This window comes from Pristis pectinata, chromosome 8 (genome assembly GCF_009764475.1).
Source record: "Pristis pectinata isolate sPriPec2 chromosome 8, sPriPec2.1.pri, whole genome shotgun sequence".
Taxonomy (NCBI): Eukaryota; Metazoa; Chordata; class Chondrichthyes; order Rhinopristiformes; family Pristidae; genus Pristis; species Pristis pectinata.
In genome coordinates this window covers 53,844,908-53,870,105 of record NC_067412.1, presented here as the reverse complement: position 1 = coordinate 53,870,105, position 25,198 = coordinate 53,844,908, and the positions used below count along the sequence as shown (strand labels likewise).

General features: G+C 42.5%; 1 protein-coding gene across 3 annotated transcripts in view; it reads right to left on the bottom strand.

Annotated features, from left to right (window-relative positions):
* Window positions 1-13,689, bottom strand: part of si:dkey-172j4.3 (diacylglycerol kinase eta) — a 148,969-nt gene extending 135,280 nt beyond the window's left edge. For all 3 annotated transcript variants that reach the window (XR_007956800.1, XM_052022122.1, XM_052022123.1), the window contains exon 1: window positions 13,418-13,689. Coding sequence is in view for 2 of the 3 variants with exons in the window: in XM_052022122.1 (XP_051878082.1) it covers window positions 13,418-13,603 (186 nt within the window). In the remaining variant the exon portion in view is untranslated. The remainder of the gene's footprint in view (window positions 1-13,417) is intronic.
* Between the last annotated feature and the right edge of the window lie 11,509 nt (window positions 13,690-25,198).

Here is a 25,198-nt window from a genome sequence, read left to right as displayed (position 1 = left end):
AGGGGATCTGAGGGTATGTTATTTTTTGCAGAGAGTGGTTGATATCTGGAATGTACTGTTAGTGGAGGTGATGGAATCAGATTCAATCACTGCATTTAACAGGCATTTAGAAACAGACACTTAAATAGCAAGCCATTAACAAATATAGGCTGAATGTGGGGAAATAGATTTAGTGTAGATGGCAATTTGATCACAATGGATAAGGTGGGACTGGAGCATTTCAGTTAGGAGAGATTGGATAGGCTGGGTTTGTTTTCCGTGAAGTGAAGGAGGCTCTGGGTGACCCGAAAGAAGTATATAAAATTATGAGAGGTATAGATCGAAAGAAAAATTCTTTTTCTCATGGTGGGAGTGTCTAAGAAAGAGGGCATAGGCTTACAATGAAAGGTTGGGGGTTTAGAGGGGATCTGAGGTATATTTTTTCACATAGACGGTGGTTGGAACCTGAAACGTGCTGCTTGAAGAGGTGGTGGAGTCAGAGACTCTCATGACATTGAAGAAACGTCCTGACAAGTACTATAATTGACAAAGCATGGAAGGCTATGGACCTAATGTGGGAAATGGGACTAGTATGGATAGTTACAGCAGGTGGAATGGACACGGTGGGCTTCTGTACTCTATGACTCTATGGCTGTAAGTCTTGGCAGCATGGGTGTAAAATTGACAATCGAAAATCCACTGGGAATTTCAGGAGAATCTTTATTATCGAGAAAACAATGGGAATTTGGAAATAACTACCACATGGCTGACCTGAGGCACAGATAAACTTAAGAGGAAGTGACATAACCACGTTAGAGAGTAAGGAGTAAAAAAATTTGTTGAGAAACTGAAATTAAGAAGGATAAAGAATAAATTGAATAAAGTAGGAGGAAATTCATCCCAAGTATAAACACTGGTATTATAACCAAGCTCTGAGGTGCAAAATTCATGTAATCCAAGTTAAAACACCTCCTTCCCCACTACAAATCAGCACACTGTGGGTAAGAGAGAACTAGAGAGCGAATGAAAGGAAAAGTTAGGGCGGATGGTGGAATCCAATTGGCTGAGATGGCAAACAGTTCAGCCAGGACATGACATAGGTGTTGATGTACTGCAGCTCTTTTGTGGGAATAATTATCTGACATTAATTGAAAAAAATCATGAAGCAGAATGTAAGCAGTAGCAAGCCACAATAGATGATTTATACTTATTCTTGGGGGGGAGGGAGAGTTAAAGCACTGCAGCAAGACTCACCTCCTCTAGAGGAACCTGTTTATCTGCCAGTGGTGTGATGATGTTATTACAGACTGTGATACAACAATTGCCTTTAGTTTCTCTGCCCTGATGTGCAAAGTTCATCAAAATATGAATGGCCGATTTAGAATAGAACTACATCAGCGGCTGGGAACTCTTAATAAGGCAATGATATTTATCCACAAGCCTAGTTCTATTTTAACTGATATGAGTGAATTCTGGATTTCAACTGGTTTCAGCAGAATTCCACAGGGATTGTAATGTGTACATAGATGCAAGTGTGCCTCAGTGGTGTCACTCTTGCCTTGAAAGCAAAAGGACTAGGTTTAAAAGACATTCCACAAATGTGAGCACAAATTATGATCTGTAATCCCATGTTATGTCTTTTCAGAGATGCTGTTTTGCAGATGAAGTTAAATCCAGATCATTAAAATATACAGTGTATTACTTTGAGTAACAGCAATGGAGATATGGGGTTAACTCTTATCTGCCTCTTCGGTCTCCAAGCAATTAGGGACAGATATTAAATGCCAACATGCCTGCAACTCATGGACAAATGAAAAACAACAATTCATGCTGATCTGGCCAATATTATCTGTTATCATCTATGTGGCAAATCATCTGTTGCTTACTGTTTGTAGAATTCTGCTTTCTGAAAATTGCCTGTCAGTTTAACAGTTACTACACTTGAAAAATATTGTATTGGCCATAAGCCCTTTGGGAACCTGGCTCTGTAAATACAAGTTCTTTCATTCATTCTATGCCGTCATAAAGAAAGCTTTCATTGGGCGTCGGGAGTAAAAGGTCAGGCTATTGCTGGTATTCATGTGATGGTTGGAAGCAAGGTCTTTGCAGGGTCTTCCTGCATCCAGAGGGACTATGTCTACAGGGGATGTTACCGGCTGAGCTTCTCCAGCTGAGAAACTTTGATCCCAAGGACCAGTTGACCAGTCAGTGCTTACTATTTAAAGATGTTTCCAATACCCATAAGAGAAGCCGAGATGGTGCAAATGATAAGAAGAAATCAGAGAACCAGAACACAAGAACACAATAAATAGGAGTAGGAGTGGCCACTTGGCCCGTCGATCCTTTTCCACCCCAGGAGATCTACCCCCTACTAACATCTAGGATGACAGCTTTCGAATCAGGTGACCCTGACCTTTACAAGAAATCGAGATACGACCTCTGTAAAACTATCAGAGATGCCAAGAGACAATACAAGTCCAAAAATGGAGTCCCAGAGCAGCTGTCAGTTATGACAGGACTTACATGCTCTAACGGGCTACAAAATGAAGTCAAGCAGCATCGCCAAAAACAACGCATCCCTTCATCTGCCATCATGATGCTTTGAGAAGCTGGTCATGGCACGCATTAACTCCAGCTTCTCAGAAAATCACGACCCATTGCAATTGGCCTGTCGGCAAAACAGTCTACAATGGACCCATCTCACTGGCCCTACACTTATCTCTAGAGCATCTGGACAGTAAAGACACTTACATTAGACTATTGTTTGTTGATTACAACTCCACCTTCAATACTATCATTCCAAGCAAACTCATCACCAAACTCCGAGTCCTGGGACATAACACCTTCCTTTTAACTGGATCCTTGGCTTTGTGACCAACAGACCGCAATCAGTAAGGATAGGCAGCAACACGTCCACCATGATTACTCTCAACACTGGTGCCCCACAAGGCTGCATCCTCAGCCTCCTACTCTACTCCCTATACGCTCATGACTGCATGGCCAGATTCTGCTCTAACTCCATCTATAAGTTTGCAGATCATACCCCTCAGTGGGCCAGATCTCAAATAATGATGAGTCAGAGTACAGGAAGGAGATAGCGAGCTCAGTGACATGGTGTCATGATAACAACCTTTCCATTAATATCAGCAAAATAAAAGAGCTGGTCATTGACTTCAGGAAGGGGGACGATGCACCTGCTCCTGTCTACATCAATGGTGCTGAGTTTGAGAGAGTTGAGAGCTTCAAGTTCTTGGGAGTGAACATCACCAATAGCCCGTCCTGGTCCAACCACATAGACACCATGGCCAAGAAAGCTCATTAGTGCCTCTATTTCCTCAGGAGACTACAGAAATTTAGCATGTCCCCTTTGACACTCACCAATTTTTATCAATGCACTATACATAGCATCCTATCTGGATGTATCACAGCTTGGTATAGCAACTGCTCTGCCTGGGGCCACAAGAAACTGCAGAGTGTTGTGGACACAGCTCAGCACATCATGGAAACCAGCCTCCCCTCCATGGACTCGATCTATATTTCTCACTGCCTCGGCAAAGCAGCCATAATCAAAGATCCCACCCACCCTGGACATTCTCTCTTCTTCCCTCTCCCATCAGGCAGAAGATACGAAAGCCTGAAAACACATATTACCAGGCTCAAGGACACTTCTATCTTGCTGTTATAAGACTACTGAATACTTCCCTGGTATAAGATTGACACTTGACCTCACAATCTCCCTCATTATGACCTTGTACCTTATTGTCTACCTGAACTGCATTTTCCCTGTAACTGTGACACTTTATTCTGCATTCTGTATTGTTTTACCTTGTACTACCTCAATGCACTGTGTAACGAATTGATCTGTGAACAAGATTGTGGCTAAGCCACCTCTGTGCCTTTTACCTGCCCTGTCCCCATATCCCCTGATTCCTTTAACATTCAGAAATCTATCAGTCACTGAATTTTTGCAATCAACAATGGAGTCTCAGAAGAAGATTATTCCAATAATTCACGACCATCTGAGTGAAGAAATTTCTCCTTAGCTCAGTTCTGAATGTCTGAATGACATACCCTTACTTTGAGACCATCACCTCCAGTCTGAGACTTCTTAGCCAGGAGAAAAAACCTCTGCACATCCAAGAATTGTGTAAGTTTCAATGAGACCACCTCTCATTCTTCCAAACTTTAAAGAACAGGGGCAGAGATCAGCTTGTGACAGACCTGCGATTCCAGGAACCAGTCTAAACTCCCTCTATAACAAGGATATCCTTCCTTAGGTAAGGAGACGAAAATTGAGATATCTTAAAAAAGTAGGCAGGTAATGAAGATCATTTGGTCCATCAAATTTGTGCCTTCTCATTCCCCCTTCTTCTTTTTCTTTATTGTTGGGGAATGGGTAGGGCTAGAGGTGTGGGAATTATTAAAGGCGATACTGAACTTCCTTGAATTAAATTTATAAGTGCTAGGAATATGTTACAGCTCATTAATCAAGAAAAGGAGAATAAATGCCATGGGAAGCCATGACACATATACTGTATATGGATTACCCTGTGACGATGTGGTTTGAGGGAATACAAGGCAGAGATATAGATAAAGTGAATTAAGTTGACTGAGGGATTGAGGGAGCAATAAAATGAGAGGAAATATTTATGGAAAAGGATGTTATGTCTCTGTTATACCAGAAATAAGGAAGGGCATTAGAACACTGATAGATAATAACAGAGAGTAAAAGCAAATAGAACTTGTGTTTGGCTGGCCTCTCTGCAGAGGCATCTGTGGTTATCTCATCCTTGCGTGCCAGCTAGACTTGAAACATAGAAATCAGATAGGATCTGTACGTCAAGTGATGGTTCTTCTGATCTCCTGCCCCAGCACTAGGCTCACAGCAAGGACAGCAGCAAAGCAGAAAGTTTCTGAGCGAGAGGCCAAAGGAACATTGCATCTCATCCCTCAGCTGTGAATGTGGCTGTCCCCTTTGATTCAACATGTAAGTGATGTGTTTATTTTTTGCTTTTTTTTAAAAGCAGGGATCCAGACCTCTTCTTGTCTCCAGATGTTGTCTCTCAGCATGTTGAATTCCTCATGTTCTTTGGACACACACTGATATAGTCTCTAGATATGATATCTTCTAATTAATTTCTAGGAAGTGGTTGCCTCTTACGGACTGTTCTTTACAAGACAACAGGGCCTCCAGACCTCCAGATCAATCGATCTCCTTGCCATGCAAATGACAAGCCCAGCCTCGGGAAAAGTACAGGATGGGCAGAAGTGCAGGCAATGGACCAGGATCAGGGAAATTACTGAGGTATTAAGCCCCCATTGTACCCAATTTCTTTCTCAACTTAGGTTAGTAACCACAGAGTCCCTGGGTATTGATTCTATTGCTGCTTGTGGGACTGTGTGTAGACTGCATGTCAGTCCACAGAAAATCATAAAGACTGTATTTCATTGGTCATGCATTGGCCAGCGTGTGAGTAGGTAGCCTGGGGGCTTTGAACTTGCAGGTAAAGTAGAAGGAGCTGTGTCAAAGAGGAAGGTACCCAGTGAGGATGAACATTTAACATCACAACGAAGTACATCCTGGAGATACAGCAATAGTCAAAGGTGCATTAGCCTGCAGGGGCTTGAAGGAACTGAGAAAGTATACTGTGAACTCATTCGCGCTGGTATTGGAGCTTCCTAGCTAGGGTGCATCTTACTCCCTAACAGGGCATATCTATCATAAATCCAATGTAAGTTATAGAAGAACTACACCTGGGATAATGTGTGCATCCAAATAACATTACAAGTTCAACATACTGAGGGACAACATCTGCAATAAAGTATGGGGTCTTGCATCCCTTTTTTTAAAAGTATCAACAAAACAAGGGCAAAGGATAAAAATAAAGCAGAACTAAGTAAATGTAGCTATGATCCTGTTGGGATATTACTTATTTACAAACAGACCTAGGGGATGAGTTTATAAAATGATTTAAGATAAATGAGGGCCACAGTAAATTTTCAATGATGTAACTGAAGTTTAAGATCTGAAGATAAAATTTCAAATTAAGTCATTGAATCATAGAATCCCCTGGAAGTAGACCCAGTGAGTCTATCAAGTACCCATTTACACTGAAGCATATTCACATTACAAAAGAGGAGATGCTGGTGGTCTTAAAGTGTATAAAGGTGGATAAATCCTTGGGGCATGGCCAAGTGTATTCTGGGACATTGTGAGAAACCAGGAAGAAATTGCTGGGGCCCTGTAACATATTTAGCTATGGGTAAGGTACCAGAAGACTGGAGGATAGCTAATGTTGTGCCTCATTTAAGAAAGGCTGGAAAGACAAGCTAAGGAACCACAGGCTGGTTCGCTTAACATCAGTGGTGGGAAAGTTACTGGAGGGATTCTGAGAGATGAGATCTACCTGCATTTGGAAAGGAAAGGACTGATTTGGGATAGGCAGCATGTCTTTGTGTGTGGGAAATCTTGACTCATGAATTTGATGGAGTTTTTTTGAAGAGGATTGACAAGGGCAGGGTGGTAAAAGTGGTCTATGTGGACTTTTAGCAAGTTCTTTGACAAGGTTCCGCATAGTAGGCTGGTCTAGAAAGTTAGATGACATGAAATCCAGGATGTGATAACCAACTGGATACAAATTTGGCTTAGTGGTAGGAGTCAGAAGCTGGTAGTTGTGGGTTGTTTTTCAGAATGGAGGCCTGTATCCAGTGGTGTACCACAGGGATTGGTGCTGGGTCCCCTGTTGTTTGTAATCTATATAAATGATTTGGATGAGAATGTAGGTAGCATGGTTAGTAAGTTTGCTGATGACACCAAAATTGGTTATATAGTGGACAGTGAAGAAGTTTATTTAAGACTGCAACAGGATCTAGATCAACTGGGAAGGTGGGCAATGAATGGCAGATGATATTTAATTAGGATAGGTGTAAAGTTTTTCATTTTTTTAAAGTTAACCCAGGGCAGGATTTTCACAGTAAATAGTAGTGCCCTGGAGAGTGTTGTAGAAAGAAAGACCTGGGAGTACAGGTACATAGTACCTTGAAAGTGGCAACATAGGTAAACAGGATGGTGAAGAAGGTGTTTGGTATGCTTGTCTTCATTGGTCAGGTATTGAGTACAAGAGTTGAGACATCATGTTACAGCTGTACAAGATGTTGGTGAGACTGCACTTGGGGTTTTGTGTGCAGTTCTGGTGACCCTGCTATAGGAAGAATGTGATTGAGCTGGAAAGGAAGCAGAAAAGGTTGACAAGTATGTTGCTGAAACTTGATGGCTTGAGTTATTAAAAGAGATTGGACAGGTTGGGGCTTTTTTCCCTGGAATATCGGAGACTGTGGAGTGACATAGAGGTTTATAAAATCATGAGGAGCATCGATGAGGTGGATGGTCACAGGTAGGGGAGTCTACAACTAGAGGGCATTGGTTTAAAGAGGGTATGAAGTCTTAAACTAGAGAGTGTAGGTTTAAAGTGAGAAGGGAAAGATTTAAGTGGGACCTGAGAGGCAAGTTTTTCCACACAGAGTGTGGTGGGTCTATGGAACGAGCTTTCAGATGAAGTGGTAGAGACAGCTACAATTACAATATTTAAAATACATTTAGACAGGTACATGGATAGGAAAGGTTTAGAGGGATATTGGCCAAGTACAGCCAAATGGGACTCGCTCAGGTAGGCACCTTGGTGAGCATGGACGAGTTGGGCCAAAGGGCCTGTTTCACTGTTGTATATCTCCATGACCTTATGACTCCATGACTAATCCTGTTTTATTGTAAATAAATATGAGAATAAAAGAAAATATTCTGGGAAAGTCTATAAAATTCAGATGACATGAACAGTGAAGTTATGTGAATAGGAGACTGTGACAGATTCAACAAAGGGACTGAACAGATTTCTGTGAACAAACAGAATTCAGAGATTCTAGAATTGCACCAAGGTAACCTTTTTGGAATGTTAGATATGGATGAAGAGGATTAGATGATCAGTGGTCATCTCCTGACCATGTTACCGTAATTAAGCAAAGTTTCAAATGATGTATACAATTAACAACAAGAAATTATAATGAAGGATTAATCATTTCTTATACCAATCAAGATGAGACACTATGGTTCTTGATGATGAGAAGCGGGATCAGAGGAAAATACTCAATTTAAGGCAAACCATAATACAAGGTAAAGCTACTTCAAAACTTTATTTCTTTGATCAGCCACTCCCAGGTCAGAATGAGCTCAGACTAGAAGCAGCCTAAAATTCCCAATACACTGTCCCAACAAACAATCGCAGGGTACTTATAGAATAGGTTTGGAAGAAAGAACAGCTCCCTCTATTCTTCCACCTCATGTAAAGCACAGATCAGAATCATGGCAAATATGCCTTTGCAGTGTGCCAATGCACTCTTGATACAGCTACAGCATTGAATGTGTTTGAAACTTAATATAGCATCAACTATATACACTGTTACATCAAACAAACAATAGTCGCTATATTGCTGGACTAATCTTGAGTTGAATATTTTCATGGCTGTCATTTCTCAGCCTCCACATTAAGCAATTTTTGATCCTTGGGGATCTGACTCTCCATTTCCATTCATCATGCTCTCTGTCCTCAGCAGTTATTCCTGCTCAATTTCTCCCTCCACACAAATTCCCAATTATGTACAAGGTCACCTCTCACAAATGATTCCAAGACTTCAAGTCCTTAAAGCACAGATGAGGGGATTTCACGTCCTTCAGTCTCTCTCGCACACATTCCCATTCTAACCAGTATCTCCATCTGCTGGATTCCACTCCTGCCTCTCCCAAATAAATTTGATCTACACTTTCAAAGTTGCAGCTGCCTGGCTTTTAATCTTTCAGTTTCCACAACACTGCTGCAGCCACTGATCTGCTCAACCACACTATCACCACCACCGTTGATGCCTCAGTTTCAATTATAATCTTTATTTTCACTCATCCAGGCAGATTGGTGCATCCAGCTCTCATGCTCACTGCATTTAATCCAAGGAGTGCAACATTAACTGGACATGACAAACAATCACTACCACAACTCCTTTGGCCATATGAAGTATGATTAGATCGTGCTCTTGTGTGCTGAGACTGCTCATTATTCCAAGATTATCAAGGAATGCAAAAATGTCCACTAGACTTTTTGCTGTGTAATCTAATGGATTCTTTTTGATCCCTCTTCCCTACCTCTTCTATTCTCAGCTCCAACAACAACTGTGAGGAACACATGGGATTCTTTGTTCATTAAACTGATACCATCCAATCAGCTTCTTTCCTTCCCCTTGACCATTGGCCCAAATGCCTAAGTCACCTCCCATCCCAGTTCCAAACTTGCATTTTTCTCTGGCTTCATTCTTCTTGCTTCTTTTCATTCCCTTTTGGAAATTGAACCATTAGATCCACCTCCTTCTCCCTCAAACTCCAATCCCACCTGGATGCTAACCATCCAACTTCTCCTCCTGGTCCTCATTCAGAAAGTCAACATCACTTGTCATAAACTCACGTCCTCTGATTATGTTCCGTATCTGTCAAATACATTATAATGAGATTTGTACATTTATTCCCAAAACTCTTCAGATCGTAACAGCATTTTGATTTTCCTCATTTAGAATATACTCAGTATTAAGATCCACATTTGCCAACACTGAATTCCATGTTCCATAATTTTTCCCATTTGTCCAATCTATTAATATCTCCAAAATTTAATGCTTCCATGCAGACTGACTACAATATCACTTTTGTATGTGTCATTTGAGAGCTTGGATTGATGATCTGTATTGCTGCTGTTTACCAATATATTTCTAAACATCTTTTGTACTGACTTTTGACACTCCTTGCAAGCTTCTTTTCATAGACCCTTCTCTGCATTACAGTCTTTAGATATTCTTTGTGTTTTTCAGATGCCAGGATTTCTGCGAGCTTTTGTCTTTTTATCTTCTTTAGTTTTATGTTGTCCCTGACCTGTTTAGTCATCAGTGGCTGTTTTACTTTCAGCAACCGATCATCTTACCCTTGCCCTTTAAACTGCTTCTGTCTCACAGTAAATTATTTTTGAACACCCTTAACATCTCTGCTTTGCTTTTATCCCTTTGCAATTTGTCCACTGTAAACTGGGCAATCTGAAAGTCAGGTTTGCACAAACATGACATCTTCATAGCTGCTTGAAGTCTCCCTTTTAAACATATTATGTTGCTATTAAATTAATTCCCCATTGGACAATACCAATTCTCCTCTGTTGGTTCAAGGCACATTGCTGCTGAAAATTATCTGCGTATCTGCTTCAGAAGTGTATCACTAGTTAAACATGAGATAAGTTGCTTCTCCAAACTCAAATGAATGTTACACTCCTCGACCAAAATTATTCTTCCTTTACTATGTTCTTGTATGGTTTCTGTATTTATCCATTCTGAGCTTCACAGCTGCTACAAAGCAATCCAGCTTTAACTTCCGCAATTCTTAAATCAATTTCCTTCTGTAATTATATGCATAAAGTCTCTGCTGCTTGCTTACATCTTGTTATTACACCATAACCTGCAAGTTAAACCTGTAAACATTTCATTTGTTCCTTGGACGCCCTGCATTTGCTAAATTGCTAAACACTAATATGGCCCTCTGCTCTAAAGCTTTTACTCATACATTCCTTAATTATTTCTCATGATTTAATCACATCCTATAATTTGTTCTTTACCCCTTGTGTCTGAAGTCAGTCAAACATAATAAAAATCACAATGAGAGACTACTGCAGTGGTTCAAGTGCCATACTGGTAATTGGTGATGGCGAATAAATATTACACAATCTCTTGGTGCCCACATGAAAAGAAGAAGACTCAGGGCAAAGCTCCCTTTCTACATCTCATCAGTGGAAGTTACAGTTTCTGTCTTATCAAAGAGCTCTGACCCAGGCAGAATATGTGCTTTCATGTTTCTGGCACCATCCTCTACACTTTAAGGCAAGCACATTACTAAGTAAGTTAATGGCCACCATCTTGGAGTCCCTTAACTGAGTGTTTTATAAAGCAGTGCCAATGTTACAGTGCTGAAAGCAGCTGGTTTTAAACTCAACATAAGAACCTGACTACTTCTAACATGGTGCAAAATACAATATGCTCCCAATCAGGAGGCTTTGTAGAACTGAACGCTGCAGTCTACAGGTGTTATGCTGAAAGCTGAGAGATATTTGCTTCAATCCAATCTCAATGCAGATAAGTGTCACAGGCTAAAACTGACTACTCCTACTCTGGGGCTTTGTGCCATATCTCTATGCAGATTCCAGGCAGCTTTGACAAACATTGGCTCTTAGTCCCAGCCTTGTTCCACAAACCTATTTACAAGATTCTCTCATTAAATTATTCTGAACATTCAGCACCTAACACACATGCAAGTAACATGTCCTTAAGTATTTTAACATCTTGTTTGTAATAACTATGAAGTAAAGAAATAGTCGCTCAGAGATTATTTAATGTCAGCATATTTCTCTGCCGTACTGATGCAAAGGTTGGTCTCACATGGAAGGATCTGTTGTCAGTGATTCATCTCCTAACACCAGTCCTTTACATTGACTGCACTTGCTAAAATCAGTGTATCTGCAGCTTATAATTACTGGTTGCCAGTATCAGAATAAGCCTTGACTCTACTGAGTCAGAAAGGACGTGATTTGAGTGCCATTTATACCAGTCTGAGGGATCAGTGAATAATGAATTAATACCCAGCTCGTTCCTGATGGAATAGAGGGCTATCACCACCATCCACACTGGAATATGGATGAATCTCCCTGACAGAGAGCAATGAAGAATGCTGCTCTCTAACATCCCTTCAATGGCCGATCACCATCATTTTACATGTATCTTTTGACCAGTTTTACTGTGAAGCAGTACTAGGGCCAGTTTCACTGTGAGTGGACCAGTTATTAGTGTGTATGTTTGTGCATGTGTATATGTGTGTCTGTATGTTTGTGTGTGCAGGAGTGTGCGTGTGCGTGTGTGTGTGTGTGTGGGGGGGGGTGTGTTTGGTGCAATAAGACTATGAGATTTTAATTGATTTGTTCTCAGGATGTGGACATCACCAACAATGCCAGCATTTATTACCATCCTTGATTCCCCCTGAACTGAGGAGGCAGTTAAGAGTCAACCTCATTGGTGGATCTGGAATACATATTGACCTGTTAGGGTAAGGGTGATAGATATCCTTCCTTAAACAACAATACTAAGGTCAATGTTATCATGAGAGTGGTCAGTGTATTTAAAGATTCTGTGTCAGTGACTGCATATTGGTCAGCATTATTGTGAATGGCAATTAGGATCAGTATTGCTGCTATCAAGGTCAGAGTTAATATAGTTGCTCCAACATATGACGGCCTTGGTTCTGTCTGATCTTTGCAGCACTGACATTTTCCTCCTTTGAACTACCTTAGGCACTTGATACATCTCACAACTTCTTTCATTGTGTCCCTGATTATGTAATCCCCAATGCAGGCAGATTGTTGCAACCCCTCCTGCTCACCCTGTTTACACACAGATTGTGTGCACAACCCCTGGCCGTCCACTAGCTCTATCTGTGTCTAGCCCAGATGGCAAGGAATCTATGGGTGGTCTAAACTTCCCCGATTCACCTCAATCCCGTTCCTTCTCCCTTTCTCTCTACCCATACCAATTGTCCCCCTCTCTCTCTCTTCCTCGACCTTTTGCCTACTCTTTCTATCTGGCTATGCCCTCTGCATTTCTCTCTCCATGTTCCCCCTTTCTCCGACAATGTCCTCGCCCTCTGCCCGTCACCTCCTCTCTATCCCTTTTACGGCCTCAGCTCTCTCTTTGCCATTTGCTGTAGTTCCTTCCTTTTCTCTGTCCTATCTCTGACCCCTAATTCCCTGACTCTTTCGTTATATCGATTTCTGCTTTCTCTCCCCTTCCTTCTCTATTTTTCCCTTCCTCTCTAATTTCTGCCCATTCCCCATTTTTAAGCCTTCCCTGTATATTTCGTTCCCCCCACCACCACCTCCCCCCCCCCCCGGCCCCCCTGCCCTTTCTCTGCAATTGCTCCATCTGCTCAGCCGGAGCCTCAGTCTCCTCCATCTACTCGCTGACTTCAACCTGTGGCTTCTCCTCGCTCTCTGGCCGTTTGCAATTCCCACTCACCCCTGCTCTGTACTCCCCCGACTTTCATCTCTCTCTCTCTCTTACATTAACCCTCTTAACCTTTCAGAAACCCCCTTTGCACCAAATTGCGGAAAAGATACACGGTAAAGGGACCAACAAGTTGGCACCTGACGCTGCCCGTGGCTGCATCCCCAGTGCTGGGATGTCGAGGACATTTGGATCCCGGGGACTCCAACCCGGGACCACCTTCCCACCAGTTTGTTATCCCTCCTCCCACTCCTTCCGCCCCCGCTGCCCTCTAGGTCGGCAGGGCCGCCAGTGGAGACCACAGTCCTCCGCCTCCTACCTTACTGCGGATCTGGCCGGACGTAGATACTTTGCGGATCAGCTTCTGGGGACCCTCCTGTTCTCCATCGCTGTCCGAGGATTCGTCTCCCACCTCCGGACGCACCGCCCTGTCCGAACCCGGCGGGCACCCCGACCCGCGGTAATCTCGGGAGATGCACATGTCTGGGTGCAGTTTCTGAGCCATGCTCCAGGATCAGTTCCTGGCCGCACTCCTCCGGGCGAGCTGAGACTGCAGAGGGGGTGGCACATGTGTTGCAGTCCGCTTTTGGCTCTGCTGCAGCCTCTGCCTCTCGCACTGACTGCGGGCTCTCTCTCTCTCTCTCTCTCTCTGCATCATGCGGATGTGTGAAGAGCAAACATTTATTTGCATGTTCCAGGCATCAGAGAGAGAGAGAGGGAGGGAGGGGGGAATGAATCCGAGCGAGGGCCCCTGTCTGTGCCATATCGGAGGGATCGGCAAAGCCATGCAGGATTAGGAATATCTGCCACTTTATTTAGAACGGTCAACATATCGGTTATGATCAGGACACATATCTACAAGAATAAAAAACAAAAACAAATCGCTAGAAATGCTCAGCAGGTCAGGCAGCATCTGTGGAGATGGAAACAGCTCTTAATTTTGATTTTTTTTCAGTCACCGCGATTTATTCCCAGAGAATTGAAGTTCAGGAGTGAGGATGTTTTTTGCAATAATACGGGACCCTGATGAGACTGCACCTGCAGTTGTGGGTACAGTTTTGGTTTCATCACCTAAGAAGATGTGATACCTACTGTAGAAGGAGTGCAATGAAGATAAATAAACTGGTTCCTGGGACAATCCCGGATGGGAGAAGGTGCAGACTGGGCCCATATTCTTCAGAGTTTAGATGAGAGGAGATATCAATGAAATTTGCAGAATTCTTTTGGCTTGGATAGACAAGGTGCTGGGAGGATGTTTCTCCTGGCTGAGCAGTCTAGGAACAGTGGTCAGAGTCTCAAAATAAGGGGTAGGCTATTGAGGACTGATCTGGGGAGAAGTTTGTTCTTAGATGCTAGTAAACCCTTGGAATCTCTACCCTGTAGGGTTAATTTAAAACAGAGATCAATAGATCTCTAAAGATTATGGGAATCCAGGGAAATTGGATAGCACAGAAAATGGCACTGAGGTAGATCAGCCATCATCTCACTGACTGGCAGAGCAAGGTCAAAGGCCAGATGGCTAACTACTGCTCCTATTTCTTATGTTCTTATGTTACCATGGCCAAAAACAGGTCACATAATCTAGAAAAAGTGGTCAATGCATTTCAGGCAATAACAACAAGTGACACAGATGTAGTGAGGGATCACAGAGAGAAGGACCAGAATAGCCCCCGCCCTCCCTTCTCCTGTGGCAGAGGAGAAAGAGAAGCCCCAGCAACTCAAGGCATTTACATATGAGCCTACTAAGTGAGAATAAGTGAAGCCCACTCAGCCCTTCAAGCCTGCCTCACCATTCAATACATGATCACTGATCCAATAGTAACCTCAGATCACCTGATCTCTGCCATAAATGGGAAATCCCTTATTTTTAAGCAATGACTCCTAGTCCTGGATTTTTTCACAAGAGTAAATATTCTCTCCACATCCACCCTGTCAAGAATCCTTAGGATCTTTATATATTTCAATCATCCCCTTTCACTCTTCTAAATTCCAGCTGATGCAAACCCAGTCTATCCAACCTTTCATCGGAAGACACCCTGCCCATTCCCATTATCTGTCTCGTAGGTTGTTGAACTATTTCACATGCATTAACATCCAGTCTAAGATAAGGAAACCATTAATGTACACAGTACTGCAGATGTGGTCCCACCAATGCCCCATATAACCAAAGCATTATCTCCTTGATATTGCATTCAATTCTCCGAGCAATAAATGGTAACATTCTATCAGCTTTTCTAATTGCTTGCGTTATCTGCACACTAACCTGAAGTAAATCATGCACCGAGACAACCAGATCCCTTTTCATATGGGGCCTCTGCCATCTCTTACCACTTAGACAATATCTCTTTTTTTATTTTGCTTGCCAAAATGGACAATATTCCCATCTAATCCTCTGTTGGTCGCATCTTTGTCTGATCCCTTAACCTATCTATATCCATATGTCCTCTTCACAGTTTACTTTCCCACTCAAAACTAACTTGCCTTCTCTCTTCCCCAATTCTGATCTGAAACAGTGACTCTATTTTCTTTTCCATAGATGCTTCCTGACTTGTGTGTAAATGCTTCCAGCATATTCTATTTTTGTTTCAGATTTCCAACAACTGTAGTTCTTTTGATTTTCATTTACTTCTCTACCTTTCTTGGTGTCATTAGCATATTTAGCAGCCATACCTTCAGTGTGTTAATCTGTCATTTATATAAATAATGAAGTTGAGATTCCAGCACCAATCCCTGCAATATACCACTCTTCGTACTTTGTCAAGAAAAGACCCGTGTATGGCTTCTCCCTACTTCCTGTTAGCCAGTCAATCTTCTATCAACACAGTTATGTTTCCTCCTTTTATGTTCCACATTATTGTTTAATTTGTCACTTTATAAAATTTCTTCTGGAAATCTAAGTATGTTTTCTCCACAGTTCCCCTTTAGTCACAGCACATGTTATTTCTTCAAGGAACTCTGATAAATTGGTCAGACTTAATTTCTCTATTACAAAACAATGTTGACTTTATCTGATTATCTTGAATTTTACAGCATTGCCCTGTTGCAGTGTCTTTAATAATGGCTTCCAACATTTTCCCCAGACTGACGTTATGCTAACTAGCCTGCAGTTTCCTGCTTTTTGTCTCCCTTCCTTTTGAATGAAGGGAGTTACAATTTTTTTTCCCATTTTATAGGATCTTTCCTGTGTTCAGGCTGGGTTCCCGATGGCATCCTAACCCTCTACTGCCTTTGCTGAGTGGTGAGAGCTGAAAAGAGCAAGAATGAGATTGAAATTATATTGGGCCTTTCACCATCTGAATACAACTCAAGTTCAGTGCCTAAAGAACTACTTCTAAAGTGTAATTACAAGTCATAGCAAATCCAAAATACCACACACCATGCAAAGTGTTACACATTTCCCTGCACTTCCTCCCTTACCACCATTCAGGGCCCTAGACAAACCTTTCAAGTGAGGCACCATATCACCTGTGAATCCGAGGATGTCATCATTGCCCACCCCCAGAATACCACAGATATTGGAAATCTAAACCAAAATCAGAAAACTCTGGACAGGCTCAGTGTATAATGAGCTCTTGCAAATGACATAGCCTCAGCAAATAGCAATGATGTCCAGATCATCTGGTTCAGTGATGCCAGTGGAAGGATAAATGTTGGCTAGGGAACTTCAGAAGAGCTTTCCTGCTCTATTTCAAAATATTACCTTGGGATCTTTCAAACATTCATTTGTTATTTTAATTATTCATTCATTGGAATGCAGGTATTTCTGCCAGGGTCAGCATTTATAGCCCTTCCTTCTTGCCCCTGTACTGAGTGACTTGAAAGGCAATATCAGTGGATATTTTAAGAGTCAACAAGGTTTCTGTGGGTCTGGAGTTACATACAGGGCAGAGCAGGGCAGATTTCCTCTCTTGAAGATAACTGGTGAAGCAAATGGGTTTTAATGACAATCAAATGGTTTTGTTGTCCTCATTTCTAATAACTAATTTTGTCCAGTGGGGACATCAAATCTGACCTTAGGTAAATGTCACTTCCAAAAAAACCAGCACTCATGACTATGATAGACTCCCATGATATCACACTGGAGTATTCACTCAGATTATGCACACAATCTAACTCATAGGGCAGATCCTAGGTCAGGATGGGGTTGGAGGAAAGAAGTAGTGAGTGGTAGAAGCTCCAGATGAGACTCCTCAGAGATCATGCAGTGACTTTTGGTAAAATTTGTTAACTTTTATCATAAATTTAGAACAGGCAATGGGAAAAGTAAAAAAGATCAAAGTGCTGAGTGGTGAGAAGTTGTGGTGTATTGGAAACCTCGTTTGACAGTCATGTTTTACCAGGAACTCTGGGCATAGCACAAATGGGCAGAAGACCAAATGGCATGTGGAAATCTAGTTATATACCCAATTAGTTGTTTGTGTGTTTGCAAACAATCTCCTTATATTTTTACTTCTGCAACAATAGTTTTGCGGTGAACAGAATTGTGTTTCACCATAGTAAACTTAAGGCCCGTTACATCCAACCCCACTTCAATGTGATGTGTACATAACATAAGAACATAAGAGCAGGAGTAGGCCATCTGGCCCGTGTGTACATAACATAAGAACATAAGAGCAGGAGTAGGCCATCTGGCCCGTTAAGCTTGGTCCACCATTCAATAAGATCATCGCTGATCTGGCCATGGACTCAGATCCACCGACCTACCTTGTTCCCGTGAACCTTAATTCCCCTACAATGCAAACTGTGTCTTAAATATATTTAATGAGGTAGCCTCTACTGCTTCCCTGGGCAGAGAATTCGGCAGATTCATGCCTCTCTGGCAAAAGCAGTTTCTCCTCACCTCTGTCCTAAATCTATTCCCCAAAATCTTGAGGCTATGTCCCCTAGTTCTAGTCTCACCTACCAGTGGAAACAACCTTCCTGCCTCTACCTTATTTATCCCTTTAATAATTTTATATGTTTCTATGAGATACCCTCTCATTCTTCTGAATTCCAGCGAGTATAGTCCCAGGTGACTCAATCTCTCCTTATATGCTAACCCCCCCTCATCTCCAGAATCAACCCGGTGAACCTCATCTGCACAGCCTCCAAAGCCAGTATATCTTACCTCAAGTAATGAGACCAGAACTGCACGCAGTACTCCAGGTGCGGCCTCACCAATACCCTGGACAGTTGCAGCATAACCTCCCTGATCCTAAATTCAATCCCTCCAGCAATGAAGGCCAACATTTCATTTGCCTTCTTGATAACCTGTTGCACCTGCAAACCAACCTTTTGAGATTCATGCACAAGCACTCCCAAGTCCCTCTGCACAACAGCATGCTGCAATCTTTCACCATTTAAATAATTTGATCTTCTATTTCTCCTTCCAAAGTGGATGACCTCACATTTACCAACATTGTACTCCATCTGCCAGACCCTTGTCCACTCACTTGACCTATCTATGTCTCTCTGCAGGCTCTCCACATCCTCTGCAAAATTTGCTTTTCCACTTAATTCAGTGTCATCGGCAAACTTAGATACGCTACACTCGGTTCCCTCTTCCAAATCGTTAATGTATATCGTGAACAGTTGCCAGCCCAGCACCGACCCCTGCAGCAACCCACTCACCACTGATTGCCAACCAAAGAAACACCATTTTATCCCAACTCTCTGCCTTCTATTGGTTAACCAATCCTCTATCCACACTAGTAGATTATCCCCAACTCCATGCATCCTTATCTTATGCACAAGTCTTTTATGGGGCACCTTATCGAACGCCTTCTGGAAATCCGTATACAACATCTACCTGTTCCCCTCTGTCCACTGTGCTCATTATATCCTCAAAGAACTCCAATAAGTTTATCAAATAGGACCTGCCCTTTCTGAATCCATGCTCTGTCTGCCTGATGGAACCATTTCTATCCAGATGTCTCACTACTTCTTCCTTAACGATAGCTTCAAGCATTTTGTCAACTATAGACGTTAAGCTAACTGGCCTATAGTTACCTGCCTTTTGCCTACACCCTTTTTAAACAATGGCATGACATTCACTGTCTTCCAATATGCCAAGACCTGCCCAGATTCAAGAGAATCTCGGTAACTTATCACGATTGCGTCTACTATAACTTCCGCCATTTCTTTCAGTACCCTGGGATGCATCCCATCAGGACCGGGGACTTGTCTACCTTTAGGCCCACTTGTTTGCTCATCACTACCTCCTGAATGACAGCAATTTTATCGAGGTCCTCACCTCCTATTGCATCCATAACATCTCTCTTTGGCATGTTAGACATGTCCTCCACTGTGAAGACTGACACAAAATAGTTGGTCGAGACTTCGGCCAAATCCACATAACCCAATATTAATTCTCCCTTCTCATCTTCCAAAGGACGTACGTTCACTTTAGCCACCCTTTTCTGCTTCGTATAATCATGAAACCATTTACTATCTATTCTTATGTTTTGTGCCAGCTTACTTTCATAATCTATCTTCCCTTTCCTTATTGCTCGCTTAGTGGTTCTTTGTCACTTTTCAAAGTTTTCACAAACGTCCGGTTTCCCACTGCTCTTGGTGACTTGGTATGCATGATCTTTTAGCCTGATACCTTCTTTTATTTCCTTAGGTATCCAAGGCTGGCACTCTCCACCCTTACTGTCCTTGCCTTTAACTGGAATATAGTTTTGTTGAGCACTGTGAAAAATCTCTTTGAGAGTCTTCCACTGTTCCTCAACTGTCCCACTACATAGCTTGTGTTCCCAGTCTACGCTAGCCAACTCCTCCCTCATCCCATTGTAGTCTCCCTTGTTTAGGCATAATACACTGGTTATAGATTGAACTGTTGCACTCTCCATTTGTATGAGAAATTCAGTCATACTATGGTCACTCTTTCCAAGAGGATTCCTAACTACAAGATTGTTAATTTTACCTGTCTCATTGCACAGGACCAGATCTAATATAGCATTTTCCTTAGTAGGTTCACTAACATGCTGTTCAAGAAAGTTATCATGAATGCATTCTATGAAGTCCTCCTCAAGACTGCCTCGGCCAGCTTGATTCGCCCGATCTATGCGATAATTAAAGTCTCCCAAGACAACTGCCGTTCCATTCTTACATGCATCAAATATTTCTTGGTTTCTTGCCTGTGCCACTGTAATGTTGTTATTCGGTGACCTATTGACAATTCCCACCAACGCTTTTTTCCCTTTACTATTCCTGATCTCTACCCAGATGGACTCAACATTCTGCTCCTTTGGTCTTATATTGTCTCTCACTTTCGCCCTGAGCACATTCCTAATTAAGAGCGCTACCCTACCTCCCTTACCTTCCTGCTTATCCTTCCGTATTACCTGATACCCTTGGATATTTAATTCCCAATCATGTCCACCCTGCAACCATGTTCCTGTAATGGCAACTAAATCATACCCCTTTGTACTGATTTATGCCACGAGTTCACTGACCTTGTTTTGAATACTACGGGCATTCAGATAAAGTGCCCTTACACTCATTGTCCTTTTAGAACCTAGTAACCTTTGTGTCCTTTGCATTTGACTTTTCTGTACTCCACTTTTACTTTTTTCTTTTCTAACTTTTGCTCTGGTCTCTGCTTTGTTTCCCTTTCCCATCCCCCTGCCATATTAGTTTAAACCCTCCCCGACAGCACTGGCAAACAATCCTGCTAGGACATTGATCCCAGTCCTGCCCAGGTGTAGACTGCCTGGTTTGTACTGGTCTCACCCCTCCCAGAACTGGTTCTAATGCCCCATGAATCTGAAACCCTCCCTCCTGCACCACTTCTCAAGCCACATATTCATCCTAGCTATGCTGCTATTCCTATTCTGACTAGCACATGGCACAAGTGGTAATCCTGAGATTATTATCTTTGAGGTCCTACGATTTAATCCATCTCCTAGCTCCCTAAATTCGGCTTGAAGGACCTCATCCTATGTGGTGCATGTAGGTACCTATATCGTCGGTACCTACATGCACCACTACAACTGGCCGTTCAACCTCCTCTTCCAGAATGCGCTGCAGCCGCTCTGAGACATCCCTGACCCTTGCACCCGGGAGGCAACACACCAACCGGGAGTCCCGTTTGCGGCCACAGAAGCTTCCGTCTATTCCCCTAACCATGGAATCCCCTACCACTTTCGCTCTGCCGCTCTTTTTCCTGTCCTCTTGTGCAGCAGAGCCAGTCACAATGCCATGATCCTGGCTATTGTTGCCTTCCCCTGATGTGCCATCTACCTCAACAGTATCCAAAGTGGTATATCTGTTTTGGAGGGAGATGACCCCAGGGGACTCATGCACTACCGTCCTGCTACTGCTCTGCCTGTCAGTCACCCGATCCCTACCTTTCCCTCTGCCCTTAAACTGCGGTGTGACCAACACACTAAATGTGCTATTCACAATATTCTCAGCTTCATGGATGTTCCAAAGTGAATTCGTCTGCAGCTCCAGTGATATCATGCAGTCTGTCAGGAGCTGCAGTTGGACACACTTACTGCAAACGTAGTCATCAGGGACACTGGCAGCCTCCCAGAGTTCCCACATTACGCAGTAGGAGCATGACATGGGTCTGAGCTCACCTGCCATCACTAAAAAGCTTTGAGGGAAGTTAAAGAGACAAAAGAAGAATAAGAACCTCCCCTCCCCTTACCTAAGTTTTGCTCGCCCTCCTCACTGAAGCCCAGTGTTCACCAAAGCCCACACTTCGACAGCCAGCAGCACTTTCACTGGTCAGCAGCACCTCTCAAAATGGCTGCTCCAGAATGGTCTCTCCACTTTACCCTAACTTCTTTTAATTAGCTGCTGATAATTCTCTAATTAACAAATCACCTATTAACTAACAATTAGCCGACTGACTTCTTAAATTCCTGCAAGTGAAAGTCACAAACAAGCAACCAGACTCACCTCTTGTTCAATTCTCTCGCTCTCACTCCAAGTAAAAGGGCACATGAGCTGTAGCACCAGTCCTAGTTAAAAATATGATATCAAATGATGAACCATAGAACCACAGAACCATAGAACCATAGAACCATACAGCACAAAACAGGCCCTTCGGCCCACCGTGTCGTGCCATCCATTAGACCACCCTCACACTACCTAACCCCTTCCTCCCGCATATCCCTCTATCTCACGTTCCTCCATATGCCTATCCAACAAGCTCTTGAACCTGTTCAATGTATCTGCCTCCACCACCAACCCAGGCAGTGCATTCCATGCACCAACCACTCTTTGGGTGAAAAACCTCCCTCTGATATCTCCCCTGAACCTCCCACCCATAACCTTAAAGCCATGACCTCTCGTCTTGAGCATTGGTGCCCTGGGAAGGAGGCACTGACTGTCTACTCTATCTATTCCTCTCAACAAGCTACAACATATGTCCTTGTGCATTTTAACCGCTGTAAGCTAACAGTAGAGAGAGCTGCGTGATACCAGAATCAATGGATGAAATGATAGGTGTGTAATTCTTCCACATCCAGAGATGAATAGTGGTAGAAAATCAAACAGCTAACAGAGGGCGGAGGTTTCCAGAACATTCTCATTCTCAGTGAAGGCAGGGTCCACCATGTGAGTGCTGGACACAAAGTTGAGATATTTGCAATCATCTTCAGCTGACAATACAAGTGGGTGATTCAGGTCAATCTTTTCTTGACATTCCCACCATCTCAGAAACCAGTCTCCAATTAATTCACTCCACACTGGGCCAGGAATCAGCTGGTGGCACTGGACGAAGCGAAGGCCAGAGGACCAGACACCGGTGTTGAAGGTGTGCTGCAGAACTGACTGTGACTTCATCCAACTTGTTTCAAGACACTGGCATTGACCTGACAAAGTGAAGAATTGCCCAGATGTGTTGTGTCCAGATAAAGCAGGACAAATCCAACTCAAATAATTATAGCCCGGTCTATTCTCAATCATCGGTAAGCTGAAGGAAGGTGTTCTTGACAGTGTTATGAAGCACTTCATACTCATTGATAACCTCCTCTCAGATGCTCAATTTGTGGTCGATCAGGGTCATTGGATTTGGACCTCACCATCACCTTGGTCCAAACATGAACAAAAGAGCTGAATTCCAAAGGTCAGATGAGAGTGACTGTGTGATCATCAAGGTAGGATGTGACTGAGTGAGGTATCAAAGAGCCCTGGTAAACCTGAGGCTAATCAACGTCAATGGGAAACCATTTGGTATCACACCTTGCATGAAGGGATGGGTAGTTGAAAGTCAATCATCTCAGCTCCAGGATATCTCCACAGAGAGGCTTCTCAGGGCACAATCCCAGGCCTGACAGGGTCAGTTTGATGTCTAAACATGTCATGCTGGAAGCTTTCTCATTCAACAGCAGTCAAGTATCAGCCAGGCTGGTTTCCAATAACTCATCCAGACCATTATAATCTTTTATGGGAAGCAGAGAACAAAGAAAAAAAATAACTTGTCAGTAAATTCTCAAGGAAGCCCAACCATGGAATGAATACTGTTGCAGCTGGGAAACTAGGAATTCAATCTACAGAAGCCACAAACTGAAACAAACTCCACATTTAGATCCTATAACTTAATCTAAGAGGGTTTTACAAAGTGCTTGAGCTCACAGGCACAATAGCTTTCATTAACCTTTGCAATGAATAATGACCTTTGATTTTGTACAAATTGATCACTTTCCACATGTATTAGTATTCAAACGAAAGAACTATATCTTACCCACTTAATTTATACCCCTTCTTAAGTTTGGTGCTGCTGGTCACTTGATTAAGGGGCCACCCACCAGCAATGATTTAGGGTCTACAAATTTACTGATCTTGTTCTACTTACCCTACATAACATGATCTGGAGATCATAACAAAAACCCTTTGGTACAAATGTCAACTACTGTAATATCTTCCAGATGTTCTGTCTTAGTGAGCAGCAGACTGGCAGTACATCTTTGAAACATTGCTCATTTCATACTAAATATATAGATGAGCAGAATGCTACTTCTGCAGTAAGACTTACCTCATACCTTTGCTCCTTGTTGCATGAAAAGTAAAGATGACATAACTAGAAAAGACCAGACGGGTTGCTGTGCAGTTGTATGTGATTGAAATTGACTTACCACTCAGATTCATTTTTGTGTCTCAGAGAGACAGCTAGACAGAAAGAGAGACCAACACTTGAAAGACAATAAGGTCGATATTTGGGTTGCAAAGCAATCAAACACCCATTAGTTCCAAGTTGGATTCATCCTTGGAACTATAGGAAAATAGCACATGTCCTATTATTTAATTAATACCAGATAGTTTTTTTTCTCTATGTGGCACCTATTTTGTTTTCTGATAGATTGCTTGTGAATAACTGGGCATTTCAGCTGACTGATCCATTATTTTAATGAAATAGACAATGGCATAATTGAAAAGCAGAACAAAACTACAACTGATTTGAGAAGTCTGAGATAAAAACAGAAAGTTCTATGGGATACTCAATGGGTCAGGCAGCCTGTTGAGAGAGAAGCAGAGGTAACTTCATCTAAAAGTGCCATAAGCAAGCCATTTCAATTACAGTAGAAAGCAACTTGGAACTGGTCCACCGTGGTAGTGTGAAGTGTTTGAGAAGGCTCCCTTGCTTATTACTTTACCTTTCAAAATCCAAGGACAACCAGACCAGATTTTAGTCCTTGGATTTTGTACAATAACATTCTGAATTTTGACAATGCAGGAATATAATGGAAATTGAGTTCAGACAGTACGATTCCTTAATTGCTTGCTTTAAGGATTACACATCAAAATTGCCACCAAGAAACTGAAAGAGAGGCAGGGGAAGGAAAACTGTTGGAAAACTGGATAAATGTTCAGGTTCATTGTCCTCCTTACACAGGAGATTGGTTTCTTCAGGAAGATGTATCTCCCTTTCTCACCTGGCAAATACAGAAACCCTTAATAAATGAGGTCTAATGCACAGCCATTTAGATCACAGCCCACATGAAGTGATGCAAATGTGACTAACTCGTGGAATATGAGGTGAGCACAGGATAGAAGAGTAAAATTGTGGCTTAATATATCTTAGTCAGTGAGTCATATGAAACGTTTGAGCAGCACTGCCGGAGATGGTATTCACTTACATTGCTATAATGATCTGCATAACTCT